At 71.7% G+C, this 14,515-nt stretch overlaps 2 protein-coding genes across 2 annotated transcripts; one reads left to right on the top strand and one right to left on the bottom strand.

Annotated features, from left to right (window-relative positions):
- The first annotated feature begins 850 nt into the window (after positions 1-850).
- WDR5 (WD repeat domain 5) lies at positions 851-14,266 on the top strand. Its single transcript, XM_062185056.1, is given in 15 exon segments — positions 851-937; positions 4,874-5,022; positions 5,684-5,792; positions 5,925-5,998; positions 6,201-6,290; positions 6,389-6,478; positions 6,562-6,583; positions 6,586-6,644; positions 9,080-9,135; positions 10,937-10,983; positions 12,061-12,136; positions 12,551-12,584; positions 13,435-13,509; positions 13,862-13,949; positions 14,121-14,266. Coding segments are annotated over 14 exon segments (1,002 nt in total). The 5' UTR covers positions 851-937; positions 4,874-4,941; the 3' UTR covers positions 14,222-14,266.
- LOC133754635 (basic salivary proline-rich protein 1-like) lies at positions 1,219-2,443 on the bottom strand. The gene is made up of 2 exons (XM_062185057.1): positions 2,204-2,443; positions 1,219-1,962 (listed from the first exon to the last, which is right to left on the bottom strand). The coding sequence occupies exons 1-2, from the start codon at positions 2,441-2,443 to the stop codon at positions 1,219-1,221; spliced, it is 984 nt and encodes a 327-aa protein (XP_062041041.1).
- Positions 14,267-14,515: the final 249 nt, after the last annotated feature.

Here is a 14,515-nt window from a genome sequence, read left to right on the forward strand (position 1 = left end):
GCCGGCCCTGCGGGGTTTCGGGATTTTAGCGACGGCCCGAGTTGTCCTAAGGGAGTTCTATGCCCCGGGGACTGGGAACCTGGTCTCCAGGCACCTTCCTTGCGGGCCGGGCCGGGAGGTACCTTGGCTGTGGGGTCGCCTGGAGGCTCTGGCCAACCCTGGGCGGGGGGCAGGGTTTGAATTCGGAGCCCAGGGCCGGGCAGGGCAGGTTGGGTTTGGGAAAGGCTGGGGAGGGGGCCCAGGCCCGGGCCCGGCGGGGTCGCCCTGGAAGGGGCTCCTCCCGGCCTCTCCCCGCGGCCCGGGTTCCGTTTCGGGCGCTGCGTCCTGAGCTTGCGCGGGCAGCCCCGTCAGGTTGGCGGTTCCTGCCCACCGGGCAGCAGCAGTGGGGTGGCCCGGGGGGGCGGGCAGGCCTGGGGGCGGGAGGCCGGGCCCCGCCCGTCCACGCGGGGGAGCACGCCCGCAGGGCCGAGAGCAGGTGCACCTGCCGGCGGGCGCGGGTGCGTCCACCTGGGCCCGCAGGACAGGCGCGCGGCCGGCGACGGCGCGGCGGGCACACGGGCGCTTCCGAGTGTGTCGCTCCGCGTCGGCGCCCAGGAAGCGCGAGGGGCGCCGGGCCCGCAACAGCCGCCTGGCGAGCTCAGCGCTCCTGGGGCGGGAACGCGCGCCGCGGGCCGCCCTTTAAGGCGCGAGACCCCCCGCCTGAAGCCTTGCGGCCCTCGCGGCGGCCCGTAGCGCCGCCGCCGCCGCCGGGGGCGGGCCCTGCGCCCGGCCCCGCCCCGGCCCCGCCCCGGCCCCGCGCACGCGCACCGCCGCCCGCACGCCGCCCGGCGCCCGCCCGAGCCGCAGCCTCGTTGCGCCCGCTCCGCGCTCCCGCCCAGGCGGCGGCCGACGCGACGCCCCAGGTCTCGGCCCGCCGCCGCCGCCGCGGCCCGGCAAGGTGAGTGGGCGCCCGCGCGGCCCCGGGCGGGCCCGAGGCGGGCGGGGGGCGGCCCCTTCGCCCCCCAGCCGCCGCACGTGTTCCCCGCCGCGCCCCAGGCCCGGCCCGGCGCTGCCCGCGCCGCAGCGGCCCCGCCCGGGACCCCCGGCCGCCGCCGGCGAGGACGAGGCTCCGCCGGGACCCCCGGCCGCGGGGCAGGCCTCGGCCCTGCGCGGCGTCTTGGTCTGCGCCCCGCGCCGGGAGGCCCCGCCGTCGCCGCCTGGGCCCGGGCCGCGAGGGCGCTAGGGGGGCGGCGGGCAGGCGCCCCCGGCCGAGGCTGTGCGGGGAGACAGCTGCCGCCCCGGGCTCGACCCCGGCTGGCCCGGGGCCGGGGTCTCGGTGGGTGCGGGCTCGACCCCGGCTGGCCCGGGGCTGGGGTCTCGGTGGGTGCGGGCTGCGCCCTGTTCCCGCCCGGGGCCGGGGTCTCGGTGGGTGTGGGCTGAGCCCTGTTCCCGCCCGGGGCCGGGGTCTCGGTGGGTGCGGGCTGCGCCCTGTTCCCGCCCGGGGCCGGGGTCTCGGTGGGTGCGGGCTGCGCCCTGTTCCCGCCCGGGGTCGGGGTCTGGGTGGGTGCGGGCTGCGCCCTGTTCCCGCCCGGGGCCGGGGTCTCGGTGGGTGCAGGGTGCGCCCTGTTCCCGCCCGGGGTCGGGGTCTCTGTGGGTGCGGGCTGCGCCCTGTTCCCGCCCGGGGTCGGGGTCTCGGTGGGTGCGGGCTGCGCCCTGTTCCCGCCCGGGGTCGGGGTCTCTGTGGGTGCGGGCTGAGCCCTGTTTCTGCCCAGGGTCGGGGTCTCGGTGGGTGCGGGCTGCGCCCTGTTCCCGCCCGGGGTCGGGGTCTCGGTGGGTGCGGGCTGCGCCCTGTTCCCGCCCGGGGTCGGGGTCTCGGTGGGTGCGGGCTGCGCCCTGTTCCCGCCCGGGGTCGGGGTCTCGGTGGGTGCGGGCTGCGCCCTGTTCCCGCCCGGGGTCGGGGTCTCGGTGGGTGCGGGCTGAGCCCTGTTCCCGCCCGGGGCCGGGGTCTCAGTGGGTGCGGGCTGAGCCCTGTTTCTGCCCGGGGCCGGGGTCTCGGTGGGTGCGGGCTGCGCCCTGTTTCTGCCCGGGGTCGGGGTCTCAGTGGGTGCGGGCTGCGCCCTGTTCCCGCCCGGGGCCGGGGTCTGGGTGGGTGCGGGCTGTGCCCTGTTCCCGCCCGGGGTCGGGGTCTCGGTGGGTGTAGGCTGCGCCCTGTTCCGCCCGGGGCCGGGGTCTCGGTGGGTGCGGGCTGCGCCCTGTTCCCGCCCGGGTCGGGGTCTTGGTGGGTGCGGGCTGCGCCCTGTTCCCGCCCGGGGTCGGGGTCTCGGTGGGTGCGGGCTGAGCCCTGTTTCTGCCCAGGGTCACGGTCTCGAGGTGGTACAGCCCAGGAGTCGGCCTGGACACAGCCGGACCGAGACCGGGCGGGTGGGGGCAGGAGGCAGCAGCTGCCCTGGAGGCGCCCCCCCATTTCCGAGCTCACCTGCACACCGGTGTCAGGCGGGCCAGCGTTCGCCAGGTCCGGGACCCTGCCTGGTGCGGCGGCCGCTGGCCCTGTGGGGTTGAGAAGCTGTGTTCTTTAAGAGTCCATACTGTTTGATGAGAAATGGGGTGGGGGCTCCTCGGCTCCGACTCCGCCCTCTCCTGGGGGCAGCCCCGGGTGGGGCGCGGCTCCCCTGTGCCCCTGGCCTTGGCGGTGGGGTCTTCAGCCCTCTCCCGGCTCCATCCTTGGGCTGGGAGCCGCTGCTGCAGGTGGCGCAGAGCTGTGGCCGCTCTGGTCGTGCAGGGCGGGCGCCTGCTTTCTCCTCCCTCTGCCCGGATGCCCGGGGCCTGTGCGGGGTGGGGGCGGCCTCAGACGAGTGGCAGCGCCGGCTCCCAGCACCCGGGCGGTCGGTGATGTTGAGTGTGGAGCCCTGGGCGCTTTTGTCTGCTTGGCGCTTGCTGTTCAGGTTGTGGGCGGCTCCTGCTGTCAGGCCGAGGCCGGTGACCTGGGGTTGGAGCCCCCTCTGCTCTCGGGCGTGGGGGACGCGGCCTCTGAGAGCTGCGAGCGCCCAGGCCTGAGGCACAGACCACGGGCCGCTCCGGTGTTGTCTGACGCGGCTTTTTTTTTCCTTTCGATGTTTGTTTACTTGAAAGGCAGAGTTAGAGAGAGCGAGCTAGTGCGTGCACGAGAGAACGAATCCGTCTGCCCGTTCACTCCCCAGACGGCAGGGGCTGGGCCAGGCTGAAGCCAGGAGCCAGGAGCTCCATCCAGGTCTCCCACGTGGGTGCAGGGCCCCAAGGACCTGGGCCATCTTCTACTGCTTTCCCAGGCCATAGCAGAGAGCTGGATCGGAAGTGGAGCAGCTGGGTCTCGAACCTGCGGCCGTGTGGGCCGCTGGCAGTATTGCAGGCAGCGGCAGCCCCCAGCCGTGGCGTTGGCGTGCTGGCTTCACTGGCGTGCGTTTCGGGGTCCAGATGAGTTCCAGTCGCTTGGTTTTCTGTCCACGATCCCTTGGGAGCTGTGTGCTCCATGTGCCAAGGGTTCCCTGAGGGGCGTTTTGTTCGCAAGAGGAAACCCATCGAGGGTGGGGTCTTCCCTAGGACCCCCAGAGGGGCGAGGGCAGGCGGGGCGGAGCTGGGTGCCGGGCGGTGCCAGCGTGGAGCGGCTCCCCCATAGGCGCTCAGATGCTGGTCTTGGGTCTGGCGTTTTCCTAGTGGCCAGGAGGCTGTCGGGGACGCCTGGGCCTCGGGTCCCAGCTCCGGCTCCAGCTTCCTGCTAGCGCACACCCCAGGACGCAGCCCCAACGGCTCAGGCAGTCGGTCCCTGCCTGGATTGGGTTTCTGGCTCCTGGCTCCGGCCTGGCCATGGCAGGCGTGGGGGTGAGCTCTGTCTCCTGCCAAGTAAGCGAACAGTCAGGAGAGACTCAGCTGTGGGGGGGGGGGGGGAGACCGTCCGTCTGCTGGTTCACTCTACCAGTGCTGCAGTGGCCAGAGCTGGGCGAGCCGGGAGCCGGGACTCTGCACAGGGCCAGAGCTGGGCCAGCCGGGAGCCGGGACTCTGCACAGGGCCAGAGCTGGGCCAGCCGGGAGCCGGGACTCTGCCCAGGGCCAGAGCTGGGCGAGCCGGGAGCCGGGACTCTGCCCAGGGCCAGAGCTGGGCCAGCCGGGAGCCGGGACTCTGCCCAGGGCCAGAGCTGGGCCAGCCGGGAGCCGGGACTCTGCCCAGGGCCAGAGCTGGGCCAGCCGGGAGCCGGGACTCTGCCCAGGGTCCCGCGTGGCTGCCTGGCCGTCTTCTGCTCTCACAGGTGCGATGGCAGGGACCTGGATCAGAAGCAGAGCGCCCAGGACCCGGCCCCGTGCGCTCATGGAATGCGGGCCGCCCGCTCTGCAGCGCTGGCCCCGTGATTGAGAGTTTTTTCTTTGAGGGCCGGCGCTGTGGCGCAGCGGGTTAACGTCTTGGCCTGAAGCGCCAGCATCCCATATGGGCGCCAGTTCGAGACCCGTTCGCTCCACTTCCGATCCAGCTTTCTGGTGTGGCCTGGGAAAGCAGTAGAAGATGGCCCAGGTCCTTGGGCCCCTGCACCCACATGGGAGACCCGGAAGAAGCTCCTGGCTCCTGGCTCCGGATCGGCCCAGCTCCAGCCATTGTGGCCATCTGGAGAGTGAACCAGCGGAAGGAAACACCCCCCCACCCTGTAACTCTGGCTTTCAAATAATAATCTTTAAAAGAAAAAAAAATCTTTTTTAAAGATTTATTTATTTGAAAGTCAGAGTTACACAGAGAGGAGAGGGAGAGAGGGAGGGAGGAAGGAAGGAAGGGAGGGAGAGAGAGAGAGAGAGGTCTTCCATCCTCTGGTAGATTTCTTTTTGTACCGTTTTTCCTGGAAATTAACTTCTAAACACGGTTTGCGTTGCCCAGGCCCCACTGTAGACCTCGGTTAGCAGCAGCCTCTTCCCCTGCGGTCCTGCCTGCTGGGCGCCAGCGCCATGGCCACGGAGGAGAAGAAGCCCGAGACCGAGGCCGCCAGAGCCCAGCCCACCCCTTCCTCGTCCGCCACTCAGAGCAAGGTGGGCCCCTGACGGCACTGCCTCCCCCGGCCTGGGGCGGCAGAGGTTACGACTGCAGGCCTGCAGGGCCGGGCCGATGTCGCTGCCCGCCTTCCCCGAGTGACCGCAGTCCTGGTGAACGCCCGCGGCAGCTTCGTACAAAACACAGGCTCTCAGTGCTGCTCCCCCGTCTGCGGAGCTCGGCCCTCGGCCACAGCGGGCGGGGATGCGGGCGCTGGTCTGGGTGGTGGGAAGCAAGGGCCTTTGGTAAGGTACCAGGCCTGCAGGTGCAGCCCAGGGAAGCTGAACCAGGATGGAGCTGCTGGACCTGGGACGTGGCGGGGCCACGTGGGGGGGGTTTGGGGGGGTCGCATCAGAGGGGCTGGGGGGGTTGAGGGGTGGGGGTGGTCGCATCAGAGGGGCTGGGGGGGTTGAGGGGTGGGGGTGGTCGCATCAGAGGGGCTGGGGGGGTTGGGGGTGGGGGTGGTCGCATCAGAGGGGCCTCTGGGAGGAACGGTGACCTCGGGTTGCAGGGTGGCTCCGGGTGCAGGTCTCCAGGAGGTGCCTGGCTTAGGGGTTTGGAGCACAGATGCCGGGGCTGTGCCGGCATTCAGCTGGGATCCACGCGGCTGCTAACTGGGGGGGGGCTTCTGCTAGTGGGGTTCTGCCTTCTCTCCAACAGCCCACACCTGTGAAGCCCAACTACGCCCTGAAGTTCACCCTGGCCGGCCACACGAAAGCCGTGTCGTCCGTGAAGTTCAGCCCCAACGGCGAGTGGCTGGCCAGCTCCTGTAGGTGCCGTGGGGCGGGGGCGGCGGGGGGTGGGGCGAGCTCCCCGTGCTGGGGTCCGGAAAGCCCAGACTGGATGGCTGAGTGACCGTGCCCGGCCGGAGCCCCGAGCCCCACCTCCCTCTTTCTTTCAGCTGCTGATAAACTCATTAAAATTTGGGGCGCGTACGACGGGAAATTCGAGAAGACCATCTCTGGCCACAAGCTGGTGGGTGTCCCCAGGAGGGGGGCTGGACAAGGCCTGGCGAGGGAAGGGCGCGCCCCCCGCGTGTTCTTCCGCCGTGCTTTCCCTGTGCCCACACTGGCCCCCGCCGCCAGGCACAGCACCCGGGGCCTCTGGCGGGGTCACAGCGCCCGGGGCCTCTCGCAGGGTCGGCTCCGGGGCCGGAGCTCACTGTGTTCTCCCCCAGGGAATCTCCGACGTGGCCTGGTCCTCAGATTCCAACCTGCTCGTTTCTGCCTCTGATGATAAGACCTTGAAGATCTGGGACGTGAGCTCGGTGAGCCGTGTGGCCGCCCGGCCGCCCCGCAGGGCCCTGTGGGGGGTGGTCCCGAGGGTCCCGCCCGCAGCACCGGTGTCTGAGGGGCTTTGTTGCAGGGCAAGTGTCTGAAAACCTTGAAGGGGCACAGCAACTACGTCTTCTGCTGCAACTTCAACCCGCAGTCCAACCTCATCGTGTCGGGCTCCGTGAGTGCGGGGCGGGGCGGGGCGGCGGGGCGGGAGTGGGGCCCGGCTTCCCCGTGGGCCACTGTCGTCTCTGCCTGCCCTAGTTTGACGAGAGCGTGAGGATATGGACGTGAAGACGGGGAAGTGCCTCAAGACCCTGCCCGCGCACTCAGACCCCGTGTCAGCCGTAAGTCCCCCCGGCACGCGGGCCACTGTCCCCTCAGTGGAGGGGGGCCGCGTGGGGAGAGGGAGCCGCCCTCGGGAGGGAGTTCCGCGTGGAGGTGGCTGGCATGGCCCGGGCCTGTGGACACGCGGTGGACGCTGAGTAGCTGGTCCCGAGCCGTGCGTGTTGTCCGTGCTGCAGGCGTGTGGGCACCATCCCGGGTGCAGGGTGCGCGATGCGAGAGCGAAGCCGTGTGCAGTGTCAGCGGCTGCTCCGTGAGCGGGGGTCGGGGGCGGTGGCTCGGCCTCTCTCAGTCCTGGCCCGAACGTGCTCCGGCGTTTTGCCTGTGGGGCGTCCAGGCCTGTGCGGGACCCCGCCCGCCACGCGCTGTCCTCCACGCACGGAGTGGCGCTGAGCGCACTGGGGTGGAAGAACGCACGCGGAGTGGTCCGGAGGGCGGTGTTAGTGACAGCTTGAGGGGAGCCCTGGAGCCCCGGTCATCAGCTGTGGCTGCAGGCTTTCTAACGAGTTATTTTCCCGTGTCTTTGGAAGAGCGATAGGGAGAGGCGGGTCTTCCGTACACGGCCTCGTCCCCAGTGTGTCCAGGGCCAGGGCGAGGCCAGGCTGAGGCAGGCAGCAGGGACCCTGGGTGCGGAGGACCTGGGACTCGCACGGGCACCTGCTCCGGGCTGCGTCGCCCCGATCGGTGACCTAGCCTGCTGTGCCACGGCGGCCGCCCGGGGGCAGGGTGTTGGAAGCGTTTCCCACAAGCGCGAGGTGTGGCAGGCGGATGGGGAGGGCCCCCCGGGGAGGGCCCCCCGGCCCCCTCAGGTCAGCACTGGCCGCACGGAGTCTCCGGTGTTGGCTTGGGTTTCCAGCCGCCCTTGCTCCTTCTCCCTCCGCGGTCGGGTCAGTGGTGCTGTGGCCCCTGGAGGTCCCTGCCCTGGGAGCACGGTGTGGGTGACAGGCTGGGCCCCGCCGCTGCGCCCTGGCCTACGTCAGCCGTGCCAGGCTCCCACCGAGGCCGGCTCCTGACTCCTGACTCGCGGTGGGGCGCGCCGCTGTCCCGGCGCCGGCGGTGCCTGCTGTTGTCGGTCTTTTGCCAGGATTTGTGGTGCTGCCCCTTGCACCTGGCCCTCTGCTGAGTGGAAGCCCCGGGCCCCTTGTGCCTGTGGGACATGGCGGGCGGCCAGGAGGCAGCAGAGTGTGGGGTGGGCCTAGGTTGGCTCGTGGCTGCCGGCGCACTGGCATTGGGAGGGGTGAGCATGGTGTCCACGTCCTGGGAGAGCGGTGGCTCCCGACGCCGCCAGAGCCGTGGGCAGTGCTGCTGCGAGGCGGCTCGCCCAGCCCTCGCGGGGCCCAGCCTGGGAAACCAGACTTTGAGATTTCGGAGACTCAGCCACGAGAAACCTGGCACGGTGTGTTGGCGGCGTGTTGGGGTGACACGTGAAGTGAGGTGTCTGGGAGACACGGCTGCCGTCTACGGGTTCTCTGGCCAGCACCTGCCGGGGTCGGGCGGAGCCAGGAGAACGCTGGCGCTCCGCCGGGTTACAGATTGTCACCACGGCGTCGCCCTGCTCGGCCCTCACCTGCGCAGCCGCTGGAGACCCGGGGTGGCCCTGCGGCTGGGGTCTGTGGGGTCTGGGTGGGCTGCCACACGCTGACTGCCCCCCCGCCCCGTTCTGGGGACGCTGGCCAGGTCTGCAGCTGTTTCTGGCTGCCCGGGACGGCCCCGCAGCAGCGCGAGGATTGTGACCTCGGTGTCGGCAGCTGTACGGGGAAGCCGGCGCGCTGAGGCCCGGTGCTGAGGCCCGGCCCGACGGTTGGGCCAGGGCAGTTCCAGAGGTGCCCCTTGGGCCAGCCCTGATGGACCCTGACCCCTGACCTTGTGAATGACAACTGCAGGCAGCCGGGGTCATCACTTACCTCCGTCATGGCGACCCCCTGCTCCTTGGGTTCCGAAGGAGGGGGTTGGGAAGCAGCGTGGGTCGGCTCCTAGGGTCCGCAGCCAGGGCGAGTGGGGGGCTCGGGCCAGAGGGTCCTGGATCTCGCTTCTGCCGGTGTGCGGGGCCTGTGCCGGCCGTACCCTTAGACCTGTGCTTGGTGGGGGTCTGGCCGCTGGACGGCTGCAGGCAGGTGCAGGCGCGGAGGGAGGAGTGCGGGAGACCCATGCCTCGGCCATCTGCCTGGAGTCCAGGGGAGCTGGACCCACATTGGCCTTGTGGGGCTGACCCCCAGCCGGGGTGTTTCCTGTCGCTCCCCATCATTGCCCCGGGGTCTCAGGGCCCGAGACAGCAGCTGGAGCCATCGCTGGAGCCGCTTGAGCCCGTGTGTCTGTCGGCCTGTGGCTGGCCGGTGCCGGGGCCTGCGCACCGCCTCCGGCGTGGTCCGTGCAGGCAGGAAGCAGCCTGGTGAGGACCTGGAAGAACATCTGCCGACCCCCACCGTTTGGTTTTCAGGTTCACTTCAACCGTGACGGGTCGTTGATCGTCTCCAGCAGCTACGATGGCCTCTGGTGAGTGGGCGTCTATGTCCCGTACAGGGCTCGGCCCTGCTGTTCCGAGCTCGCACCGTGCGGCAGAGCCGGTGGCCTGGAACTACCAGCGCTTCCCTGCCGGGGGCCGCAGGCTTCGGAGGCCCAGAGGCGCCGAACAAGCTGGGGCGAGGCGGTGGTGGGGCTGCGGGGAGGTGGGCCCCCTCCGGTGGGGAGCCCTCAGTGAGAGGAGGGGTCGGGGGCGGGGGCAGGAATGTTTCAGTGGTGGCCAGCAGGGCCGGGCGGGGGGCGGCCCCGTCGCGGGTTCTGTGTGGCCAGCAGGGAGGCCCGGTGGCAGCTGCTGCCCCGATGGATGAGCCCGGTCCAGAGGACGTCCTGGCTAGGGAAGGGGCAGAGGAGGGGCCTGGGCAGACGGCCTGGGAGGAGGGAGCCCCAGGAGGAGAGGGCGGCGGGCGCCCTGCCCGGAGCTGGCGAGCTGCGGCTTTGATAAACTCGCCCGCGCCTGTGTTGCTTTCGCGACACCCTTCGGCGCAAGGGGAGGCAGGTGCACAGACGAGAGAAACGTCCCACAAGTGGGCCCGGCGGGCAGGTGGGGACACGGAGCCGAGACCGCGGGGCCCTGACACGCAGCACTCTGCCACGCTGCCGCCGGCCTCCGCCCTGTGCAGAGCGAGGTGTGGCTGTAGACAGGCCAGGGGTCCCGCCAGGCCTCCATCCCAGCTGCAGCCGGCCGGGCGCCGAGCCCTCCTGGAGGCGCGTTCCGTGAGCCGGCTGCACCGTGGTGCTGGCCTGGGTGCTGACCAGACAGGCCTACAGGACGTGCGTACCTGGCACTGGCCTGCCCTGGCCACCATCTCCTGGGGACCAGGTTCCAAGGAAGACAGCAGAGTGAGGCCGGCAGTGCCCTGAGGGTTGTTGACGGGATCAGGAGAGAAGCCGTGGGTCAGGAGCGGACAGCCGGTCCCAGGCACGCGCTGGTGACACAGAGGCCACAGAGGCGCCGGGAGGCCGGTGCAGTCGGGGCGAGCGCGTGCCCACGGCCCTGCCTGACTTCACAGCCGGGCTGGGGGACGCAGTCGCACGGGGCGTGGACGAGCGCCGACTCTAGGAGACGGGTTCTGGTGCTCACGGGTCGGAAGCCCCCGGTGTGGGGCAGCTTCTAGACACCAGCGTGGCCCCCGGTGCAGGTCGGGAGCCGGGTCGGGAGCCGGGAAGCCAGCCGGTGCTCAGTGGAACGAGAGGCTGCGGGCCTGGTGGGCCCGGGGTGGAAGGTGGACGTCTTCCTGGGCTCCTGTGTGACGAGGACAAAGATGCTGGGGTTGAGGGATGCGCTTGGGTAGGGGGCACGGCCAGGTCGCCCGCCGGCTGGTGCCCTGGGAGCGTCGCGGGGCCCACGCTGAGCAGTCCCTGAGGGGTTTGTGTGACTGGAGATGGAGTGGAATTGGGCTCCGCGGGGTCCTCGATGCTGGGTTGTAACCTGTACCCCCGAGGGACAAGTCTGGGGGCAGAAGGAGGTGCGGAGACCCGAGCGCACGCAGGGCCCGCCCCTGTGGCGGGCAGAGACGCGGCCTGCAGAGAGCAGAGGTCAGAGCCGGGCCGAGGGGCCCTGGGAGAGGACACGCAGACACAGGTGGGAGGGCGGGTCGCACCTGCCTGGGCCGCAGGGGCCGGCACCCCGTGTCCTCACTGCCTACCTGCAGGGGGTGCCCCCAGCTTCCTCAGTGCGGGCTGCGGGAGGGGGTCCTCCGGGGGCGGGGCGGGGCGAGCGGGGTGCTGACCGCTGGTGACCCGCTGTCCTCACTGCTCTCACCCTGCTCTGAAGTCGCATCTGGGACACCGCCTCGGGCCAGTGCCTGAAGACGCTCATCGGTGAGTCCCGCGGGCCCGCCCCAGCTCCGCCTGGACTGCCCCTCAGCCCTGTCGGCCGCGGCGGGCAGCCCCTCCTGATGGCGGGTCAGCTCCTGCAGGGGCCAGCCTGTGGCGCTGGGCCTGTCGGGCCTCGCCCGGGACGGCTGCTCCGGCCTCCTGCCCTGGGCTCAGACCTGCCGGCTGCTGCCCGCAGCACAGCCCGCGTCCGGCCCTGGTCCTAGGGACGTGCGTGGCCCCACAGCCCCGCGCGGTGGCACTGTGGTGGCACCTGTCCTCGTGGCTGTCCCCAGGCCTGGGTGCAGAGGTGCTGAGTAACCAGAGCCACACAGCAAGTGGGTGCTGGGCCAGGATTCGGACCCAGCGGACGGTTAGTGCGGCCCCGAGCTGCAGGCACGAGGCAGGAAGGAGAGGCCGGCGGCCTTCGTCTGCTCTCCCAGGCCTGGCGGACGAGAGCTTGGCTTCTCTGAGCCGGGCAGTGCGGGTCAGAGGCGGCGGGCGCTGGTTCACGGTAGCCGACGTGACCGGCTTGGCCTGGCAGCTGCGTGGCCTCACCCCCCACGTCCCTTTGCAGTGTGTGTGAGCAGCCCGCAGGAGCGGAGGCCCCGCCGAGCCCCTGGGGGTAACGCTGGGTGCCGGGTCCTCCCTGGTGCTGGGGACACCACACCACACCGGCGCACGCCCCAGGGGCCTCTGCCAGCCCAGGGGCAACCCCCGGGCCAGGGAGCAGCTGGCCTGACACTGGCCCCAGGGCGCACCTCCCTGTGTCCCCGGTGAGGATGCAGCACAGTCACGTCCTGGACCCTGGCCTTGGTGTTGCCGTGTGTGGGAGCGGTGGCCCCTTTAGCTGCAGTGCCGGTGCCCTGGTGAGGCCCTCGGGCCGCGGTCAGCGCCTGCAGGGCCAGCTCGGGGTGACGGAGACCCTTGCCTCTGCCAGTGGCACCGCCAGCCTCGTCCCGAGCTGGGGGCGTGCCGGGGCCTGGTGGGAACCCCTCACCGCCGGGACGGGCTTGGGCGAGGGCTCCCGGGGTGCACCCCTGGGGGACGGGTGCCGGGTCAGCCTGCCCGTCTGTGCTGTAGATGACGACAACCCCCCGGTGTCCTTTGTGAAGTTCTCTCCGAACGGCAAATACATCCTGGCCGCCACGCTGGACAAGTAAGTGCTGGTGCGGGCGCCTCCCGGGTCCGGCCGCCCGCTGCCCGCCGTGGGCCTCAGTGGCAGCCCCCAGCAGCCGCCGTCTGACTGGGGAGCCGCTGGGGCGGCGTCACAGCACCTCGAGCCCCCTGGTGGCCCTCTGCGCCCCTGCGAGGTCAGGGATCCTGGGGCGAGCAGAGAGCAGCTGGAAAAGTCTTCTGGACGATCCACGTGGCCTCGGGGCGGGCGCCGGCTGAGGCTGGGCCGGCCACACTGCAGCTTCGCCCACCTCGGGGTTCTGGGCGGCAGCCTGGCTGGGCGGGGCAGGGGTGCGCGCCCTCCTGGCTCCGGCGGGGACGCCCCTCACCCGGGGACGCCCCTCACCCGGGGACGCCCCTCACCCGGGGACGCCCCTCACCCGTCTCTGCCTTGCAGCACGCTGAAGCTCTGGGACTACAGCAAGGGGAAGGTGAGCGGGAGGCGGGTCTGGGGGCGGCTGAGCCGGGACATGTGGGTCTGGGGGCGGCTGAGCCGGGAGGTGCGGGTCTGGGGGCGGCTGAGCCGGGAGGTGCGGGTCTGGGGGCGGCTGAGCCGGGAGGTGCGGGTCTGGGGGCGGCTGAGCCGGGAGGTGCGGGTCTGGGGGCGGCTGAGCCGGGAGGTGCGGGTCTGGGGGCGGTTGACCTGGAGGTGCGGGTCTGGGGGCGGGCTGAGCCGGAGGTGCGAGTCTGGGGGCTGCTGAGCCGGACTGAGCCCGGAGGAGCGGGTCTGGGGGCTGCTGAGCCGGACTGAGCCCGGAGGAGCGGGTCTGGGGGCTGCTGAGCCGGACTGAGCCCGGAGGAGCGGGTCTGGGGGCTGCTGAGCCGGGCTGAGCCGGGAGGTGCAGGTCTGGGGGCGGCTGAGCCGGGAGGAGCGGGTCTGGGGGCTGCTGAGCCGGACTGAGCCCGGAGGAGCGGGTCTGGGGGCTGCTGAGCCGGGCTGAGCCGGGAGGTGCAGGTCTGGGGGCGGCTGAGCCGGAGGTGCGAGTCTGGGGGCTGCTGAGCCGGGCTGAGCCGGGAGGTGCGGGTCTGGGGGCTGCTGAGCGGGCTGAGCCGGGAGGTGCAGGTCTGGGGGCGGCTGAGCCGGAGGTGCGAGTCTGGGGGCTGCTGAGCCGGGCTGAGCCGGGAGGTGCGGGTCTGGGGCGGTTGACCTGGAGGTGCGGGTCTGGGGGCGGTTGACCTGGAGGTGCGGGTCTGGGGGCGGTTGACCTGGAGGTGCGGGTCTGGGGGCGGCTGAGCCGGGAGGAGCGGGCAGGGCTCAGCCGCCCCCTCCACCCCCCCCAGTGCCTGAAGACCTACACGGGCCACAAGAACGAGAAGTACTGTATATTTGCCAACTTCTCCGTGACTGGCGGCAAGGTCAGTGACGCTCGCTCCAGCTGCCCTGGGCCTCCGGGGTTTGCCCGGCTGGGTGCGGGCGCCAAGCGGGCCCGCGGGCGTGGTCCTGCCCTGTGTGTGTGCCAGGGCCGCCTCCAGCCTGCCTGTGTGTGGGTGTGGTCCCAGCCTGGGGGCGGGGCCGGGCACCTGCGGCCTGGCTGTGGGCGGGGCTTCTCCATCCCGTGTCCTGCTCCTAACGGGGCCCTGTGCACACGCGTGTGCACGCACACGGCCGAGTAGGTGGTGCCGAGCGGCACACTCGGGAAGCCCTCGCGTGGGTCCTGAGTGTGGGGGCGGTGAGCTCTGACTTGCACGCGTGTGCTCCCCGCCGCAGTGGATCGTGTCCGGCTCGGAAGACAACCTGGTGTACATCTGGAACCTGCAGACGAAGGAGATCGTCCAGAAGCTGCAGGGCCACACAGGTGAGGCGCGGCCGGGCGGGCCCCCTCCTGCCCCGGGGGCGCTGCGCAGACCGATGCTGGGCCAGGGCCCTTGGACGCCCCAGGCTGGGAGGCGGCCGCTCCTCCGGGTTTCGGGGGCGGGGTCGGCGGCCCTGCCGGGAGCCCTGGGCCACAGCGCGTCCTTGCCCGCAGACGTGGTCATCTCCACGGCCTGCCACCCGACCGAGAACATCATCGCCTCGGCCGCGCTGGAGAACGACAAGACCATCAAGCTGTGGAAGAGCGACTGCTAGGCGGGGCGGGGCCGGGGCGTGGCCGGGAACGGCGGGGCGGGGCCGGCCGGGCGTGTCGGCGCTGGCAGGGTGGGGCCGGGGCGTGGCCGGGGCCGGCGGGGCGGGGCCGGGGCGGGGCGCCCCCTGCGCTGTGCCCGCGCGGGCCAGCAAAGTTCTCGTTTGTCTCGAGGGTGACGTCCAGTTTCGTGAGTTGTGTCTTTCTGTAAACGTGCTGCACCTTCCTTGGTTTTTCGTTGCCCAGCGCCCCTGCTGCGACCACTCCCCGCGCTCCCGGCCGCAGCCCCGCCGGCCCCG

The sequence above is a fragment of the Lepus europaeus genome, unplaced genomic scaffold (assembly GCF_033115175.1).
Source record: "Lepus europaeus isolate LE1 unplaced genomic scaffold, mLepTim1.pri SCAFFOLD_258, whole genome shotgun sequence".
In the NCBI taxonomy this organism is placed as follows: Eukaryota; Metazoa; Chordata; class Mammalia; order Lagomorpha; family Leporidae; genus Lepus; species Lepus europaeus.

What these genes read in the sequence shown, in the direction of transcription:
- LOC133754635 (XM_062185057.1), bottom strand. Translation starts at nt 2,443, where the DNA reads ATGGGGGGGCGCCTCCAGGGCAGCTGCTGCCTCCTGCCCCCACCCGCC. An exon ending in CCGCACCCACCGAGACCCCG is followed by an intron (nt 1,963 to 2,203) that starts GCCCCGGGCGGA and finishes GGGCGGGAACAG; the next exon opens with GGCTCAGCCCGCACCCACCG.